The sequence below is a fragment of the Panthera tigris genome, chromosome D4 (assembly GCF_018350195.1).
Source record: "Panthera tigris isolate Pti1 chromosome D4, P.tigris_Pti1_mat1.1, whole genome shotgun sequence".
NCBI lineage: Eukaryota > Metazoa > Chordata > Mammalia > Carnivora > Felidae > Panthera > Panthera tigris.
In genome coordinates this window covers 24334993-24350990 of record NC_056672.1, presented here as the reverse complement: position 1 = coordinate 24350990, position 15998 = coordinate 24334993, and the positions used below count along the sequence as shown (strand labels likewise).

Sequence of the window (15998 nt, the reverse complement as noted above, 5' to 3'; positions counted from 1 at the left end):
CTGTGGCTGTAGCGCATTGATGAGTCATGAAATGAAAACAGACCAACACTTTAAAGAAAATGAAATAGAATGGGGGAAAAAAGTGAATCAAACATAACAAGAGTTACTATTGTTGCACGAAACATTCACTTTACCTGTATGTCTCTCTGTGAGTGTGTACAGAAAAATGATATAAAAGATATTTCTTTTTTTAATGTTTACTCATTTTTTAGAGAGAGAGAGAGAGAGAAAATGAATGGGGGAGGTGCAGAGAGAGACAGGGACAGAGGATCCGAAGCGGGCTTACTCTGATAGCAGCAAGCCTAATGTGGGGCTCGAGCTCACAAACCATGAGATCATGACCTGACCCCAAGTCGGACACTCAACTGACTGAGCCACCAGGCACCCCTAAGTTATATTTCTTAATGTGGGTCTCAGTTAAAATGTTTGAAAATCATAGTTCTAAAGAGTGAGTTACATAAGGCAAGGACCATGGCTCACCAGAATGCGGCAGACCATCCACTACATATATATCAACTGCAGAATAAGTGATTGTAGAGTGAAATAATGAAGGACAGGACTCCATGGTTAAGCAAGTCCTCATAATTTTATTTTTCCAGCCAGTGACAGCTGTGGAGGGCTTTTTACTCTAGATGCTGCTAGATTCTTCTCCTTTCCTGTCCTGTGCCAAATAGAAATGCCTGAGTTATAAGGCAGTCCCCTTACCAGCCGGGGAACACCCATGCCAGTCTGAAATGGCAGCTTATGTCAAGCCAGGATTGCATTCAATTTACGCCAGTTTCCAACGTGAACAGCCCTTAGTAAGATGCCTCGGGAGGCGCTGTAAGGTACACCAGGATGGTTAGATCTGTCTCTGACCTTAAGGCACTTGTCAAGGTGGGGCTGATTAGTACACACCAATAATTACAGAGAGACAGAAGTGGCAAGTGCCATGAGATGTGAAAGAAGGGAGAGCAGTGTGTGTGTGGGAGAGAGAGAGAGAGAGAGAGAGAGAGAGAGAGAGAGAATGAGAATATGAATGAATATGTGTTGTGAGAGCCATCCAAGGGGGCATCAAGAGGTAGGAGACATTTGATATCATCTTTGAAGATGGGTGGCTTTTGGTTTGGAGAGGAAACATGAGGAGGGAAAGGTGATGCCCCACCAGAGATGCCCCATTTCCCTGTATGACAGGGGAGACAGCTGGTCTCCCTGCAGCAGGCAGTGTAGACGGGCTTCCTGCTATCAGCCAGTAGTCTTGACAAGACACTTGTACATTTTCTTTGCCATCTGCTGCCCATTGCAGTCAATGATGCATGTCTGCTCCTTTCAAAATGAAAAAAGAGCTTCTGTGCCTGGCTGATGAGAGGGGTGTGAATTCAAATGGGAGATTAAACACTGATATTAAATGTTAGACATCCAGCAACAGCAAGGTTGCTTAAAGCCGTAGAACTCCTGTACCGTCTGTCTGGCAGGGTTCTGCCTTCATTTTTGTTTTTTTTGGTGGTTGTTAAATTACTTTGAGCCATGCCTTTCATTCGCTTTTCTTTTTAAAAAAATTTTTAAAATTTATTCATTTTTGAGAATGACAGCACAAGTGAGGGAGATGGAGAGGGAGAGAGAGAGAGAGAATCCCAAGAAAGCTTCACACTGTCAGTGCAGAGTCCAATGTGGGGCTTGAACCCACGAAACTGTGAGATCATGACCTGAGCTGAAACCAAGACTCAGATGCTGAACCAACTGAGCCACCCAGAAGTCCCCACCTTCATTTACTTTTCTGCATATCTAGTTCAGTGACACCTGCCTCCCATGTCTTTATCAATGCCCATGCTGTCACCTTGCATGCCCAAATCTGGTAACATATGGGAAAGTACATTTTCAGTCACTGTGTTGCATTAGAACACAAGGACATTTTGTCAGGACCTTAAGGTTAAAAAAGTTGGTGCATCCTAAGTGTTATGTTGCCTTTACCACTGGCCTAATCCATTGTGTGAGTCCAGAGACAGTTCCAAACCTTGGTAGCTGAGTGAGATGGAGGGTCTGGTGTTTGCAACAGAAACCAACACCCTGGCATGTGTCTGTTTTCAGAGCCAACATTACTCAGAGCCGAAGTTCCCACTCTTTGAACAAACAGCTCATCATTAACATGGAGCCCCTGCAGCCCCTGCTGCCTTCCCCCAGTGAGCAGGAAGAGGAGCTTCCATTGGGCGAGGGTAAGTACCCTTCCTTCCGGAAGCTGGCATTGCAGCCTTACCCTGAAGGGATGAGAAGGCACCCATCCTGGATACCTGGGCAATGGTTAGGGTAGGGGATGGAGTGAGTCATGAATTGTTTCTAGTAAATAAACTGATTGCAGCTGGAAGTCTGCATTATATTGAGAGTCTTATTAGTTTCTCCCAGAGAAAGTTCACAGATACAAAGTATTCCTAAAAATTATGTGTTAAAGCAGTAATGGTGTTAGACCCCCCACTCTCCAGCCTGGTAGCCAGTAGCAATGTGTGGCTGTTTGAAACCTGTTTAAATTTGTTAAAATTAAAAATTAAAAATTCAGTTCTAGGCACATTAGCTGCATTTCCAATGAGTAGTATAGCCGCATGTGGCTAATGGCCACCATCTTGGAAAGGTCAGACCAAGAACATTTCCATCACTGTACAAAGTTTTCCTGGATGGTAAGTTTTTATTATAATCGTAATCAAATTAATGGTTGTAAAGAAATCTCCATAAGTGTCTCTATATTGGTCATTCTGTTCTGCCTCAATATTTCTTCATACTTATATTCCCTTTTCCGTAGGCCTTTCTCTGATAGTTTTGATACAAGCTAAAATATGTATGGTCCACTTCAACTCAAAAGTTGTATTTTTAAGGACTATAATATGTGTGTGTCTAGGCTTTTTTATTTTTTCTCTTTTTTAAAATTTTTTGGTTTTAAGGACTTTACTTACTTCAGAGAAGAATCTCCCCACACTGCTTGCTGTAGACGCCTGGTGAGGCAAATCTTACATGCTAATTTCAGTGTATTTTCAAATACGCACAAGATAAAGTTACTGGAAACCTGAACACAAACATAACATGCTTTTCCCTAACATTAAGTGGCTTGGGTTTTATCATTTAAAATTAGGATACTGAGCAGCTTCAAGAGGGCAGGTCTCTCTGTCCCCAAAAGATCACCTTTACCTGCAGCTTCATTTCAAGGATTCTGTCCATAGGGGAAAACTCTTCTGCCTGTAATAAGAGTGTGGCTTGGGATGCAAATACTCTTGGGAGAGGTAGCAGTGGCTACTTGACACTGAAGTGTAAATAATTTTAGTAAATCTTTTACCTGTAAGCAAGTTTAATGGTGAGAAGGAGAACCAGATAACTGGATGGCCCCAGATTCCACGAGTGGAAGGAAAGCACGCAAAATAGGAAGGATGGGGCCTTAGGGGACCCAGCTGAGCCACAAGATGATGATAAGGAGAATGTCTTTGTTATAATAATGGCCTGTACTCTGTCTTAACTAACTCTGGAAGTTCCATGCTAAATGAGTTCCCTCAGTCCAAGGATCTCTCAGTCCATAGTGCTTGTCTACATTTTCCAGCACCCTCTCTGTTTTCGTATGGTTTTCAAGTGAAATAAAAGCAGCTTTCACTCCTGATCACCAGTGATGTTCTTCTGGGCTTCCTCTTGTAGAGAAGGAAAAATTCTTCCCCTTCAAGGTCTTTCAGCTGGGCTAAGATTTAATTTATGTAAGACAAATTAATGGGAGAAAAAAACCCTGAAGTTTTATTACATATGCACAGAGGCCCCAAAATGAAGTTGAGACCTAAATAAGTGATCAGGAGAGGCACTTTGTATACGTTTTATTTATTAATTTTTAAATGTTTATTTTTGAGAGGGAGAGAGCGAGACAGAGAGAGAGAGAGAGAGAGAGAGAGAGAGAGAGAGAGAGGAAGCCAGCGGGGGAGGAGCAGAGAGGGAGATAGAGGGTCCAAAGCAGACTCTTTGCTGACAGCAGAGAGCCCAAGGTGGGGCTTGAACTCACCAACCATAAGATCATGACCTGAGCTCAAGTAGGACGCTTAACTGACTGAGTCACCCAGGCGCCCCTGTATATACATTTTAGACAAAGAGATAATAAATCTGTGAGGTATTGATAGGATAAAGAAAACAGGTGTTTGGGAGCTTTAATTAGCAGGGAATTCTAAGCAGAATTTAGGCTGAGGTTGTAGTAGTTTGGAAAAAAATAACAGGGTTTGTTTCTATAGCTTTCTTGGCTCCAAAGTCCCTGTCTCTGGTGATAAGGATGTTGTTTTATTTTCCAATTCAGGGAAGGTATTTTTCATATGGGAGATGTGTTTTCTGCTTTCTGGGGGACAGAGGAGGGTCTGAGTGTCCTTGCACTGTTTTTTTTTTTTTCCAAGTAACTTCAATTCAAAGTAATTAATATGCACCGTAGTACACTTGGGCGGCTTGCCCTGGACCCCTGGAAATCGCTTTTGCTGGAGGTCATGATTATTCCAAAGTTGAATGGGGAAGAGGAAGGGAAAAGGAACAATCCAAGCCTGGAGTTTTGACTGCCTTATCTACAAAGATGGAAACCTAGATGGGAATAAAGGTTCCATCAGGAATATGGAAGTCAGGCCGCTGTGGCCCCAGGAGTCTCTCCAAGGATATAATAAGGAGCTGGGAAAGCTTTCCCCTGGATCCTTTGCCCCCATTCAATTAAAAACCTCCATTTTGCTCCATTTTCCATAAGGAGGTTCCACTGCTAAATCCTAACCTTGTCTTTAACGTGAACACTGTGGACAAGAGACACATACATTACAATTAACTGCAATAAAAATACAAATGTACATGATGTGTGATAAGAATCCATAAGCTACTTTTTCAATTTTTTCCAGTTATTTTAAAGAAGAATCTTAAGTTCTTTCACCAGCTATAAAGTCAAACTGATAGGTTGCTCTCTTTAAAAGTCCAAAATGAGGGGCGCCTGGGTGGCTCAGTCGGTTAAGCGTCCGACTTCAGCTCAGGTCACGATCTCGTGGTCCGTGAGTTCGAGCCCCGCGTCGGGCTCTGGGCTGATGGCCCAGAGCCTGGAGCCTGCTTCCGATTCTGTGTCTACCTCTCTCTCTGCCCCTCCCCCATTCATGCTCTGTCTCTCTCTCTGTCTCAAAAATAAATAAACGTTAGAAAAAATTAAAAAAAAAAATAAAAGTCCAAAATGACTCTATAAATGTCTAATAAAAATTTTTTTATTAGACAGTCTCCTTATGAGACATCTGGATTTTGAAGCTCAGGCAAACCCTATCAATCTCCAGGATATAGAATCAACTTAAAAGGAAGAGAAGTAAAAATGACAGTATTGTTAAATGTCCAGTAGATGGAATGACCTTCTCAATCTAGAGAAAGAAAGCAAAATCATTTTAGGTACCATGAAATTCAAAGTTATGATTCCTCACAGTGAACCTAGTTCTGTGTTCTTGATACCATTATTTCTCAGTTACTATTTTAGAGTCTGATTCTGCTCTGGGTATCTTGTCTTTGAGTATCAGGCAATGGGATTTAGACAATCCATAGGGATAAATACTTATTTGACAGATTTGTATTTCTCTGGTATATAAAGAGAAGAGACGCAGAGAACACAGCTTTAAACAAAGATGTTTCCACCTTTGTGAATGGACTTTCTTGGCATATACAGTGTGATTAATTTAGTTTCATCTTTGTATTTTGATAGTTCAGTGCTTTTTATGCCTGAGCATCAGCCAAATTGAAAGAAGCTAGGAATTCATTCATTCCTTAATGCAGCATCTATGATAAATACAACAGATACAACTGGTAGACCACACTTAGCATGTGCAGGTTACTGTAGCCTATAAAGATGAAGACACTGTCTTCCTGAAGGCTCACAGCCTGTTGGGGAATCTGAAGCAGAATCACAGAGGTGACGAGTAGGTTCTGCCTCTGCAGATTGAAAGTGCACTCACTTTTCTACATGCCTCATGAGAGATCAGTGCCTCAAACTACCTGGAGAGTGCCTTGTTCCTTCTAGTCCAATTAGAGTGTCTGACATAAAATTGGTAGGCCAAGGAATGGGGTGGGTGAGACTGACAGGCAGAGGGAATTGTAAGTGATCTGGTCTGGCTGCATTGATTGCTTTGGGGAAGAAAGATCAGGGGATAAAGTGAAAGGCAGGTTAGAAAGTTAAGAAAGGATCAGATCATGAGGGTCTCTATGACTTGCCTGGAGAGCTTCGACTTTAATCTGAGGGCATTTGGGAGACCCTGGAGGATTTCAGGTGTGGGAATGACCTGATTGGAATTGTGTTTTGTATCATTTGTGGTGTAGAGAAGACAGATTAGAGGCAGGTATGGCCGAAGCAGAGTTTTTCAAACATCAGCACCATTGACCTTTTAATCTGGGTAATTTTTTGTTGGGCACTGTCCTGAACGTTGTAGGATGGTTAGCAGCATCCTTTGCTTTTACCCAGTAGATGCCTGTTGTATCCCACCTATCTCAACAACCAAAAATGTTTCCAGGTTTTGTCAGATTTCCAGGGGGAACACATTTGCTCCCTGGTTGAGAATCTCAGGTTTGGAGGCACAGAGACCACACAGGAACCATAGCAAAAGCCCAGAAAATAGATAAATAAGGGCTGAACTGAGGCAGAGAGAGTGGGACTAGGGAGGAGGCAGTGCATCCACGCTAGTCAAGTGGTAGAGTTGTCAACACGGGGTCACTGCTTACATGGCAGGTGAGCAGCCCATGGACTCCTGTCCAGGTTCTGCCCTTGTTTTTGAGACTCAGAGTGAACAGTTCAGCCTCTTTAATGATGAGACCGTAGAGGCATAGGAAGGCTTAAGTGACGTGTCAGTATCACACTGGGAGTCCATGGCAAAAATGATTCCATTTGGATATTGGAGGCATTGAGAGAGTTACATACTATGCATTGCTTTGCTGAGCTTCAAACATGGTGTGGAGAGTGGACCTCACTATTCCCTGACTCCATAGAGTGGTTCAGATTCTGATTTGGGGGAGTTTCAAATCACACATTTTGGAACTGGATCCATGAACAGGTCAAGGCTGGCAGCCTGAATTCTGTTACAGGAGTTGTCTGGTTAGGAATTTTTTAAAAACTGGGTTTGGAGAAGAAAGAAGTTCTTAACCCTGACCCTCGGAGGCACCCTGTCTGTGAGGTCCTGGGAAGGTCCTGGCACCTTGTCTCACATGGGTGCCATGGTGGTGGCATCTGTGCTGCCATCATGACTCTCTGGGGTTATAACCACTCATTTGTCTGACAAGCTCTTTTTATTCTTCCTAGAATTTCATGTTTCTCAAAGACAGCTGTGGAAAGCATTATTGCCCAGATTAGCCTGGTGGCGCTTTGGGAAAACGTGTGACCCCAGTCATTCCTATGACAGCTGGAGGATTAGCTCTGAAGTTGGCTGTATCTGGGAAGAGACAAAACAAAACCAGTTCCTAGGCACCACTAGGCAACAGGAAAGTTTTCACTGCTACCCCAAAGTTGCTCAGATACAGGATCCAAGTAGATGAGTGCTATATGGAAAACTTTCTATGGGAATGGCAAACCATTTGAAAAGTGCCATGTAGAGCTTCTGAAAATTTCAGGAGAAGAAAAAATTGTAAGTAGGAATTGTTCTGGGTAAAAATGACATTTTAAGGAGTCATTAATATGAATAAAATCACGCTCAATATGGAGTAGGGTCTCCATAGTGTGGACAGCAAAATGCTTGTGTGTTTTATTTGTGGAGTGTACTTTTTGTTATAGAAATGCTGGATTATGGTAGAGAAGGTGAATAACATTCTTGCAGGACTTGGTAGCTGGCAATTACTGACACCCAGTGAAAATCATTCTTACCTACGAGAGCAGTGGTGTAGGCTGGCATAAATGAACACGCAGGGAAGCATGCTTTCTTCCCCTTGGTAGAAAGAACTAAATAAGAGTTGAAAGTGTTTGATACCCTCCCGCTGGCAAAACAAAGCACAGTGGCAACACCGGAATTTCTATAAAGGAGTGTCTTCAGGATGGCAAGGTGGTTGGATTGAGGGTGGCTTGAAGCTGTATTTGCATATGGTTGAGAATAGATCTATACCAAAGCATAGATAGAAATTAAGGAGAGTGGTAATACTAGCTCTTCCATGCCACCATTTATCTGTTTGTGTCCCTGTGAATGTCTGTGTGTTTATCTGTTTGTGTGTGTGTGTCCCTGTAAATGTCTGTGTGTGTTTGTGCATGTGTTCGAGTGCATGCATGTGTCATGGATGTGGCTCTGTGTGTGGAGGGGTGAGGGTACATTTAAAGGGTTGTTTACAGTGTTCAGCCCCAACCATAGATTGCTTACGATGATGCCATTGAAATTCTAGGAAGTCTGTGAATCTGTGAAGGCATTCCGAGCATTTAAAAGGCATATTGTCCTTATCATCAAGCATGCTGTACTCTTGACCCCACTCCCTTCAGCCCAGCACAGAGCAGGTGCCCTTTGCGACCTACTGCATTTTCCCATCTTAGGGTCTTTCTTTTATTTTTATTTGAATATAGCTGACACACAATGTTACATTAGTTTCAGGTGTACAGCATAGTGACTCGACAAGTCTATGCATATGCTGTGCTCACCACAGATGTTGCTTCCATCTGTCACTGTGCAATGCTATTACATTACCATGACCTTATGCTGTGCCTTTTATTCCCTGACTTATTCCTTTCTAACTGGAAGCCTGTATCTCCCACTCCCCCTCATCTATTTTGCCCATACTTCCCCCAAACCTCTGGCAACCATCAGTTCTCTGTATTTATAGGTCTGATTCTGCTTTTTGTTGTTGTTTGTTTGTTTGTTTATTTATTTATTTATTTATTTATTTATTTATTTTTGGATTCCACATAGGGGAGAAGTCCTATGGTATTCGTTCGTCTCAGTCTGATTTATTTAACTTAGCATAATACCCTCTAGGTCCATCCGTGTTGTTGCAAATGGCACAATCCCATCCTTTTTATGGCTGCATAGTATTCCATCACACCCACACACACCCCCACACCCATACCCACACACACACACACACACACACATGCCCCACATCTTCCTTATCCATTCATCAGTGGACACTTAGCTCGTTTCCATATTAAAAATAATATTCTTATTATTGGATATTAAAAATAATGCTGCAATAAACATAGGGATATAGGGGCACCTGGGTGGCTCAGTTGGTTAAGTGTCTGACTTCGGCTCAGGTCATGATCTCATGGTTCATGGGTTCGAGCCCTGCGTCGGGCTCTCTGCTGTCAGCACAGAGCCTGCTTTGGGTCCTCTGTCTCCCTCTCTTTCTGCCCCTCCCCCATTTGTGTGTGCTCTCTCTCTTTCTCTCTCTCTCTCTGTCAAAAATAAATAGTTAAAAAAATAAACATAGGGGTGCATGCATTTTCTCAAATTAGCATTTTTGTTTCTCCTTGGTAAATACCCAGTAGTGGAGTTACTGAATCATATAATATATCTACTTTTAATTTTTATTTATTTTATTTATTTTATTTTTTTTTTCAACGTTTTTTATTTTATTTTTGGGACAGAGAGAGACAGAGCATGAACGGGGGAGGGGCAGAGAGAGAGGGAGACACAGAATCAGAAACAGGCTCCAGGCTCCGAGCCATCAGCCCAGAGCCTGACGCGGGGCTCGAACTCACGGACCGCGAGATCGTGACCTGGCTGAAGTCGGACGCTTAACCGACTGCGCCACCCAGGCGCCCCTACTTTTAATTTTTTTGAGGAACTTCCATACTGTTTTCCATAGTGGCTGCACCAATTTACATTCCCACCAACAGTTTACAAGAGTTCCTTTTTCTTTACATCCTCACCAATGTTTGTTATTTCTTGTTTTTTTGAATTTAGCCACTCTGACAGGTGTAAAGTGATATCTCATTGTGGTTTTGATTTGCATTTTCTTGATGATTAGTGATGTTGAGTTCTTTTCATGTACCTGTTGGCTATCTGGATGTTTTCTTTGGAAAAATGTCTATTCAGGTCCTCTGTCCATTTTTTAATTGGATTGTTTTTTGGGGGAGGGTGTTGAGTTGTGTAAGTTTTTTATACATTTTAGATACCAACCTTTCATCAGATATATCATTTGTAAATATCTTCTACCCTTCAGTAGATTGCCTTCTCCTTTTGTTGATTGCTTCCTTCACTGTGCAGAAGCTTTTTATTTTGATGTAGTTCCAATAGTTTATTTTTACTTTTGTCTGTGTGTGTCCCTACTTGTGTGTGTTTATTTTGCTTTTGCTTGCCTTAGAAGACATGTCTAGAAAAATGTTGTTATTGCTGATGTCAGGGAAATTACTGCCTGTGCTCTCTTCAAGGATTTTTATGGTTTCAGGTCTCACATTTATGTCTTTAATCCATTTTGAGTTTATTTTTGTGTATGGTAAAAGAATGTGGTCCATTTTCATTCCTTAACATGTAGCTGACCACTTTTCCCAATACCATTTGTTGAACAGACTCTTTTTCTAATTGTATATTCTTGTCTCCTTTGCCATAGATTAGTTGACCATAATCATGAGTTTATTTCTGGGGTCTCTATTCTATTCTATTGAACTATGTGACTATTTTTATGCCAGTACCATGCTGTTTTGATTACAGCAACTTTGTAGTACATCTTAAAACCCGGGATTGTGATAACCCCAGCTTTGTTCTTCTTTCTCAAGGTTGCTTCAGAAATACTTATTATTATTTAGTATTATTTGTTCTAGTTCTATAAAAAATGCTGTTGGTATTCTGATAAGGATTGCATTGAATCTGTAGATTGCTTTCGGTAGAAGGGGACATTTGAGCAATTTTAATTCTTCTAAGTCATGAGCATGGAATATCTTTCCATTTTCTTGTGTCATCTTCAGTTTCTTTCATTAGTGTTTTTATAGTTTTTAGGGTATAGATTTATCACCTCTTTGGTTAAATTGATTTTTACGTATGTTTTTCCTTTTTGGTGTAGTTGTAACTATGATCGTTTTCTTAATTTCTCTTCTACTTTGCTATTAGTACCCAATTAGTACTGATTAATACCTAGTTTCTTCATATTAATTTTGTATTCTGCAACTTTACTGAATTCATTTATTACTTTTAGTAGTTTTTGGTGGAGTCTTTATGCTTTTCTGTTCGTAGCATGTCGTCTGCAAATAGTAACAGTATAACTTCTTCTTTACCAATATAGATGCATTTTTTTTAAACGTTTATTTATTTTTGAGACAGAGAGAGACAGAGCATGAACGGGGGAGGGGCAGAGAGAGAGGGAGACACAGAATCGGAAGCAGGCTCCAGGCTCTGAGCCATCAACCCAGAGCCCGACGCGGGGCTCGAACTCACGGACCACGAAATCGTGACCTGAGCTGAAGTCGGACGCTTAACCGACTGAGCCACCCAGGCCTCCCGATATAGATGCATTTTATTTCTTGTCTGATTGCTGTGGCTAGGACTTCCAGTACTTTGTTGAATAAAAGTGGCAAGAGTGAACATCCTTGTCTTGTTGGTGATCTTAGAGGAATAGTTCTCAGTTTTCCCCATTGAGTATGATGTTAGTTGTGGGTTTGTAATTTATAGCCTTTATTATGTTGAGGTATATTCCCTCTAAACCCACTTTGTCAAAAGTATTTTTTATCATGAATGGATGTTGAATTTTGTCAAATGCTTTTTCTGGCATCTATTGAGATGATCATATGATTTTGATCCTTCATTTTCTTTTTTTTTTAAATTTATTTTATTTTATTTATTTATTTTTTTTTTTTTTTAATTTTTTTTTAACATTTATTTATTTTTGAGACAGAGAGAGACAGAGCACGAACGGGGAGGGTCAGAGAGAGGGAGACACAGAATCTGAAACAGGCTCCAGGCTCTGAGCTGTCAGCACAGAGCCCGACGCGGGGCTCGAACTCACGGACCGCGAGATCATGACCTGAGCCGAAGTCGGCCGCTTAACCGACTGAGCCACCCAGGCGCCCCGATCCTTCATTTTCTTAATGTAGGATATCATATTGATTGCTTTGGAGTCATTGAAACCGTCCTTGCATCCCCAGAATAAATCCCATTTGATCATGGTGAATGACCCTTTTAAGTGTTGTTGAATGTGGTTTGCTAATATGACATTGAAGACTTTTATATCTGTGTTCATCAGGGATATCAGCCTATAATTTTTTGTGTGTGTGTTATCTTTGTTTGGTTTTTGTATCAGGTTAATACTGGCCTTACAGAGTATATCTGGAAGCTTCCCTTTATCTTCTATTTTTTGAATAATTTCAGGAGAATAGGTATAAACTCTTCCTTCAGTGTTTTATAGAATTCACCTCTGAATCCATCTGGTCCTGGACTTCTATTTTTTGGTAGTTTTTTGATTACCAATTAAATACCATTATTAGTAATCAGTCTGTTCAGATCTTCTGTTCCTTTCTGATTCAGTTTTGGAAGTCTGTATGTTTCTAGGAATTTATCCATATCTTTTAGGTTGTCCAATTTGTTGGCATATAAATTTTTTGCAGTATTCTCTTATAATCCTTCATATTTCTGTGGTGTCAGTTGTTACTTCTCCTTTGTTTCTAATTTTATTTATTTGGGTCCTTTCTCTTTTTTCCTTGATAAGTCTGGATAAAGATTTATCAACTTTGTGTATCTTTTCAAAGAACCAGCCCTTGGTGTCGTTGACCTTTTCTATTGTTTTTTAGTCTCTATTTCATTTGCTTATTCTCTATCTTTATTATATCCTTCCTGCTACTCACCTTGGGCTTGTTTGTTCTTTTTCTAGTTCCTTTAGGTGTAAAGTTAGATTGTTTGAGATTTTTCTTGTTTCTTGAGGTAGGCCTGTATTACTGCATATTTCCCTCCTAAAACTGCTTTCACTGCATTTCCAAAATTTGGACTGTTGTGTTTTCATTTTCATTTATCTCCAAGCACTTTGTGATTTCTTCTTTGATTGCTTTGTTGACCTACTGGTGGTTTAGTGTCATGTTGTTTAGCCTCCACATGTTTGTGCTTTTTCCAGTTTTCTTTCTTCTCATTGATTTCTAGTTTCATTATGGTCAGAAAAGATGTGTGGTATTATTTCAATATTCTTAAATTTATTGAGACTTGTTTTGTGGCCTACATGTATGTGATCTCTTTTGGAGAATGCTCCATGTGCACATGGAAAGAATGTGTTTTCTTTTGTTTTTGGATGGAATGTTCTGTATATATGTTATGTCCATTTGGTCTAATGTGTCATTTAAAGACACTTAATGATTTTCTGCCTGGATAATCTACCCATTGATGTAAGTGGAGTATTAAAAGTCCCTTACTATTATTATGTTATCATAAATTTCTCTCTTTAAGTCTGTTAATATTTGTTTTATATATTTGGGTGCTCCAGTATTATGTGCATAGGTATTTACAATTGTTATATTCTCTTGTTGGATTGATCCCTTTATCATTATGTAATGTCCTTGTCTCTTATACGGTCTTTGTTTTAAAGGCTATTTTGTCTGATCTAAGTAAGTATTGCTACCTCAGCTTTGTTTCATTTTCATTTGCATGGTAAATGTTTTTTCATCCCTTCACTTTTCAGTGTGAATGTGTCATCAGATCTGAGGTGAACCTCTTATAGGCACATACAGATGGGTCTTGTTTTTTTTATCCATTCCACCCCACGTGCTAATCTTTCAACATCATACCGGGCAAAGCCACTCTTACACTACACAGTTGAACCAGTCACATCACCGGTGAAGCCTCTAACATCCCAAGGCTGCTAGGGGTATGCTGCTTATGGATTCCTTCTTCCATTCTCCACTGGGTCTGGCCCCCTCCCTGCTGATCTGATATGAAAATTCTCCTCCTTCTTTTCTCCCTCTGTGGGGTTTCATGGCTCTGGCTCAGACAGATTTAATCTCTTCTCATAGCTTCAGTGTCTTTCTTCCCTGCCATTTTCCCCCTTGTGTTAAGTAATTTCTTCCCCTGGCTTAGCATATATCAGGATATGCGCTAGGAGTGACACACTGGTCTTTTTTGAAATTTCTTTTATACTGTATTCCAGCAAACAGTAGGAGCTGTTCATAAATCCTGTGGAACCACCTTTCCCCCTGTGGTCGCTGCTACTTGGTGACGGCAGATCAATTAGCACCAGCTCTAATTGCACTCGTCGCTGCCGCTGGGTTTGTTTTTATTTTTTATTATAAAACTGATTATGATCTAGAAAATTTACAAAGTTCTAAAACAGATAAAAATCACCTCCCAGATTGTCCCACTTCCTAGAGACAATCAATGTTAATGTGTTAGCAGTTTCCTTCCCAATGCATTTTAATGCCATCGCAATCATCTCATGCGCATAGTTTTTGAAATTCCTGCTTTGTTTGCTTAATGTCGAAACCATCAGTGCAAGAAGATATATCATAAATGAATTGGGAACATATTTAGCACAAATGCAGACACATGGACTAATATCCTGAATAACAAGGTACTCCTGAAAGGGCTATTTCAAGCATCATTCCAGCACTATGCAACTTTGGGCTCTCTTGAACTTTTTCATTCAGTGGCACCTACAGTTTCCCACTGCTGATAGGCATATGGCAGCCACACCTGCTTCTGTAGGAGCTAGTCGCCTTCCCAGAGCAGAGGACAGCTTCTGGGTGTATTTATAACTGCGGTAGTGGATTAGCAAAGTCAAAATTCAGAATCTGTTATCACGTCTATTGAGCTCTGGAAGAAAGAACCACAGCTTGTGTCACAGCTGGGGTAGAGATGCCAAGAACCACTCAGGGGACGAGATAAAGGCCTTGAGCAAGCTCTGCAAATTCACATTCGTGAGCTCTTAAAAGCTTTTCACCTTCCCTTTGTGTGCCTTTCTCTGGGGTTTGTTTCATGTCGGGAACTTTAGTTTCTGGTATCTACTGACTACTCAAGCACTCCTAAGAGTTTTGCTCACTTGAAGGAGATCTTTGAAATTTTAAGCATTTACCCTGCTGTAAGGAAGCTAAATGCTTTGTTTCTGATGTGATTTACGTGTGTTTTATCTTGCAAGGATTTTATATTTTGCATCACAAGATGCCAACAGTGTGCATCATCTCAGGTCTATAGTTGGCTAATTCCCATAAACTTTATTTTACACAATACCGTATTCCTCAGTGTAAATATAGCACCGATTCAGGTAGCTGCTCTGTTTCTGCATTGATGCCTTAGACAAATGGGGAAGTACGAACTCTGGTCTTGCCACCTCCACCAGGCAGGTAGGTGACCATCGACAAGATGCTCCACTTTCTGGAGCCTCATTTTTCTGGTCTATAAGGTAATAAGAGTGGCCTTGAATACCACTCAAATACTTTCTAGCTCTAAACTCGATTCTTTTGGTTAATATCAAGGCCAAATTCTAAGATATGGCTTGATGTCTTTTACAGTGTGAATGGGAACTTGGGGACAGGAATGTTTTTCACAGCTTTTGGAGGTAGACGATGGTCTATCACAGATATCAGCAAACTATGGCCTATGGCTGGCCTACTGCTTATTTTTTTTTTCTTGGCCCAGGAGCAAATGGTTACATTTCAGATGATCATATAAATACCTACATAATAGCCTTGATTTTACCTCTTGGCCTGCAAAGCCTCAAATTTACTATCTGGGCCCTCAGAGGAAGTTTGGCAATCCCTGATCTAGCACTCCCCCCATCCCCTTGGTATCCTACAAATGAGAAAGCCCAGAGAGGGGAGATAGTTTGCCCAAAGTCGCTAGCTGGGTAAGGTCCTGGTTATCAAATTCCTGGGCCAGGGATCTTAGATGGCATCGAACACATCTAAGATGGCTTGGCTTTTTTTTTTTTTTTTTTTTTTTTTTTTTGCTAAAACAGAATCAGTAACCAAAGGACTGCATTTCTTTTTAAATTCTATCAAATGAATTATCAAAAGAGGTGACTTCTGTAAGTATAAGGAATCTGTGATTCAGTGAGATGAGCGGCTGTACAGCTGGGGGGTCCGAGCCTTTGGCTTTCAGTCACAGTATGCCAGGCCCCAGTAACTGCTCAGAAATCTCCAG

At 40.7% G+C, this 15998-nt stretch overlaps 1 protein-coding gene across 3 annotated transcripts in view; it reads left to right on the top strand.

The window, feature by feature from the left end:
* Positions 1 to 15998, top strand: part of FRMD3 (FERM domain containing 3) — a 310702-nt gene that overhangs the window by 242871 nt on the left and 51833 nt on the right. For all 3 annotated transcript variants that reach the window (XM_042964448.1, XM_042964447.1, XM_042964449.1), the window contains one exon: positions 2068 to 2192. In XM_042964448.1, the coding sequence (XP_042820382.1) occupies positions 2068 to 2192 (125 nt within the window). The remainder of the gene's footprint in view (positions 1 to 2067; positions 2193 to 15998) is intronic.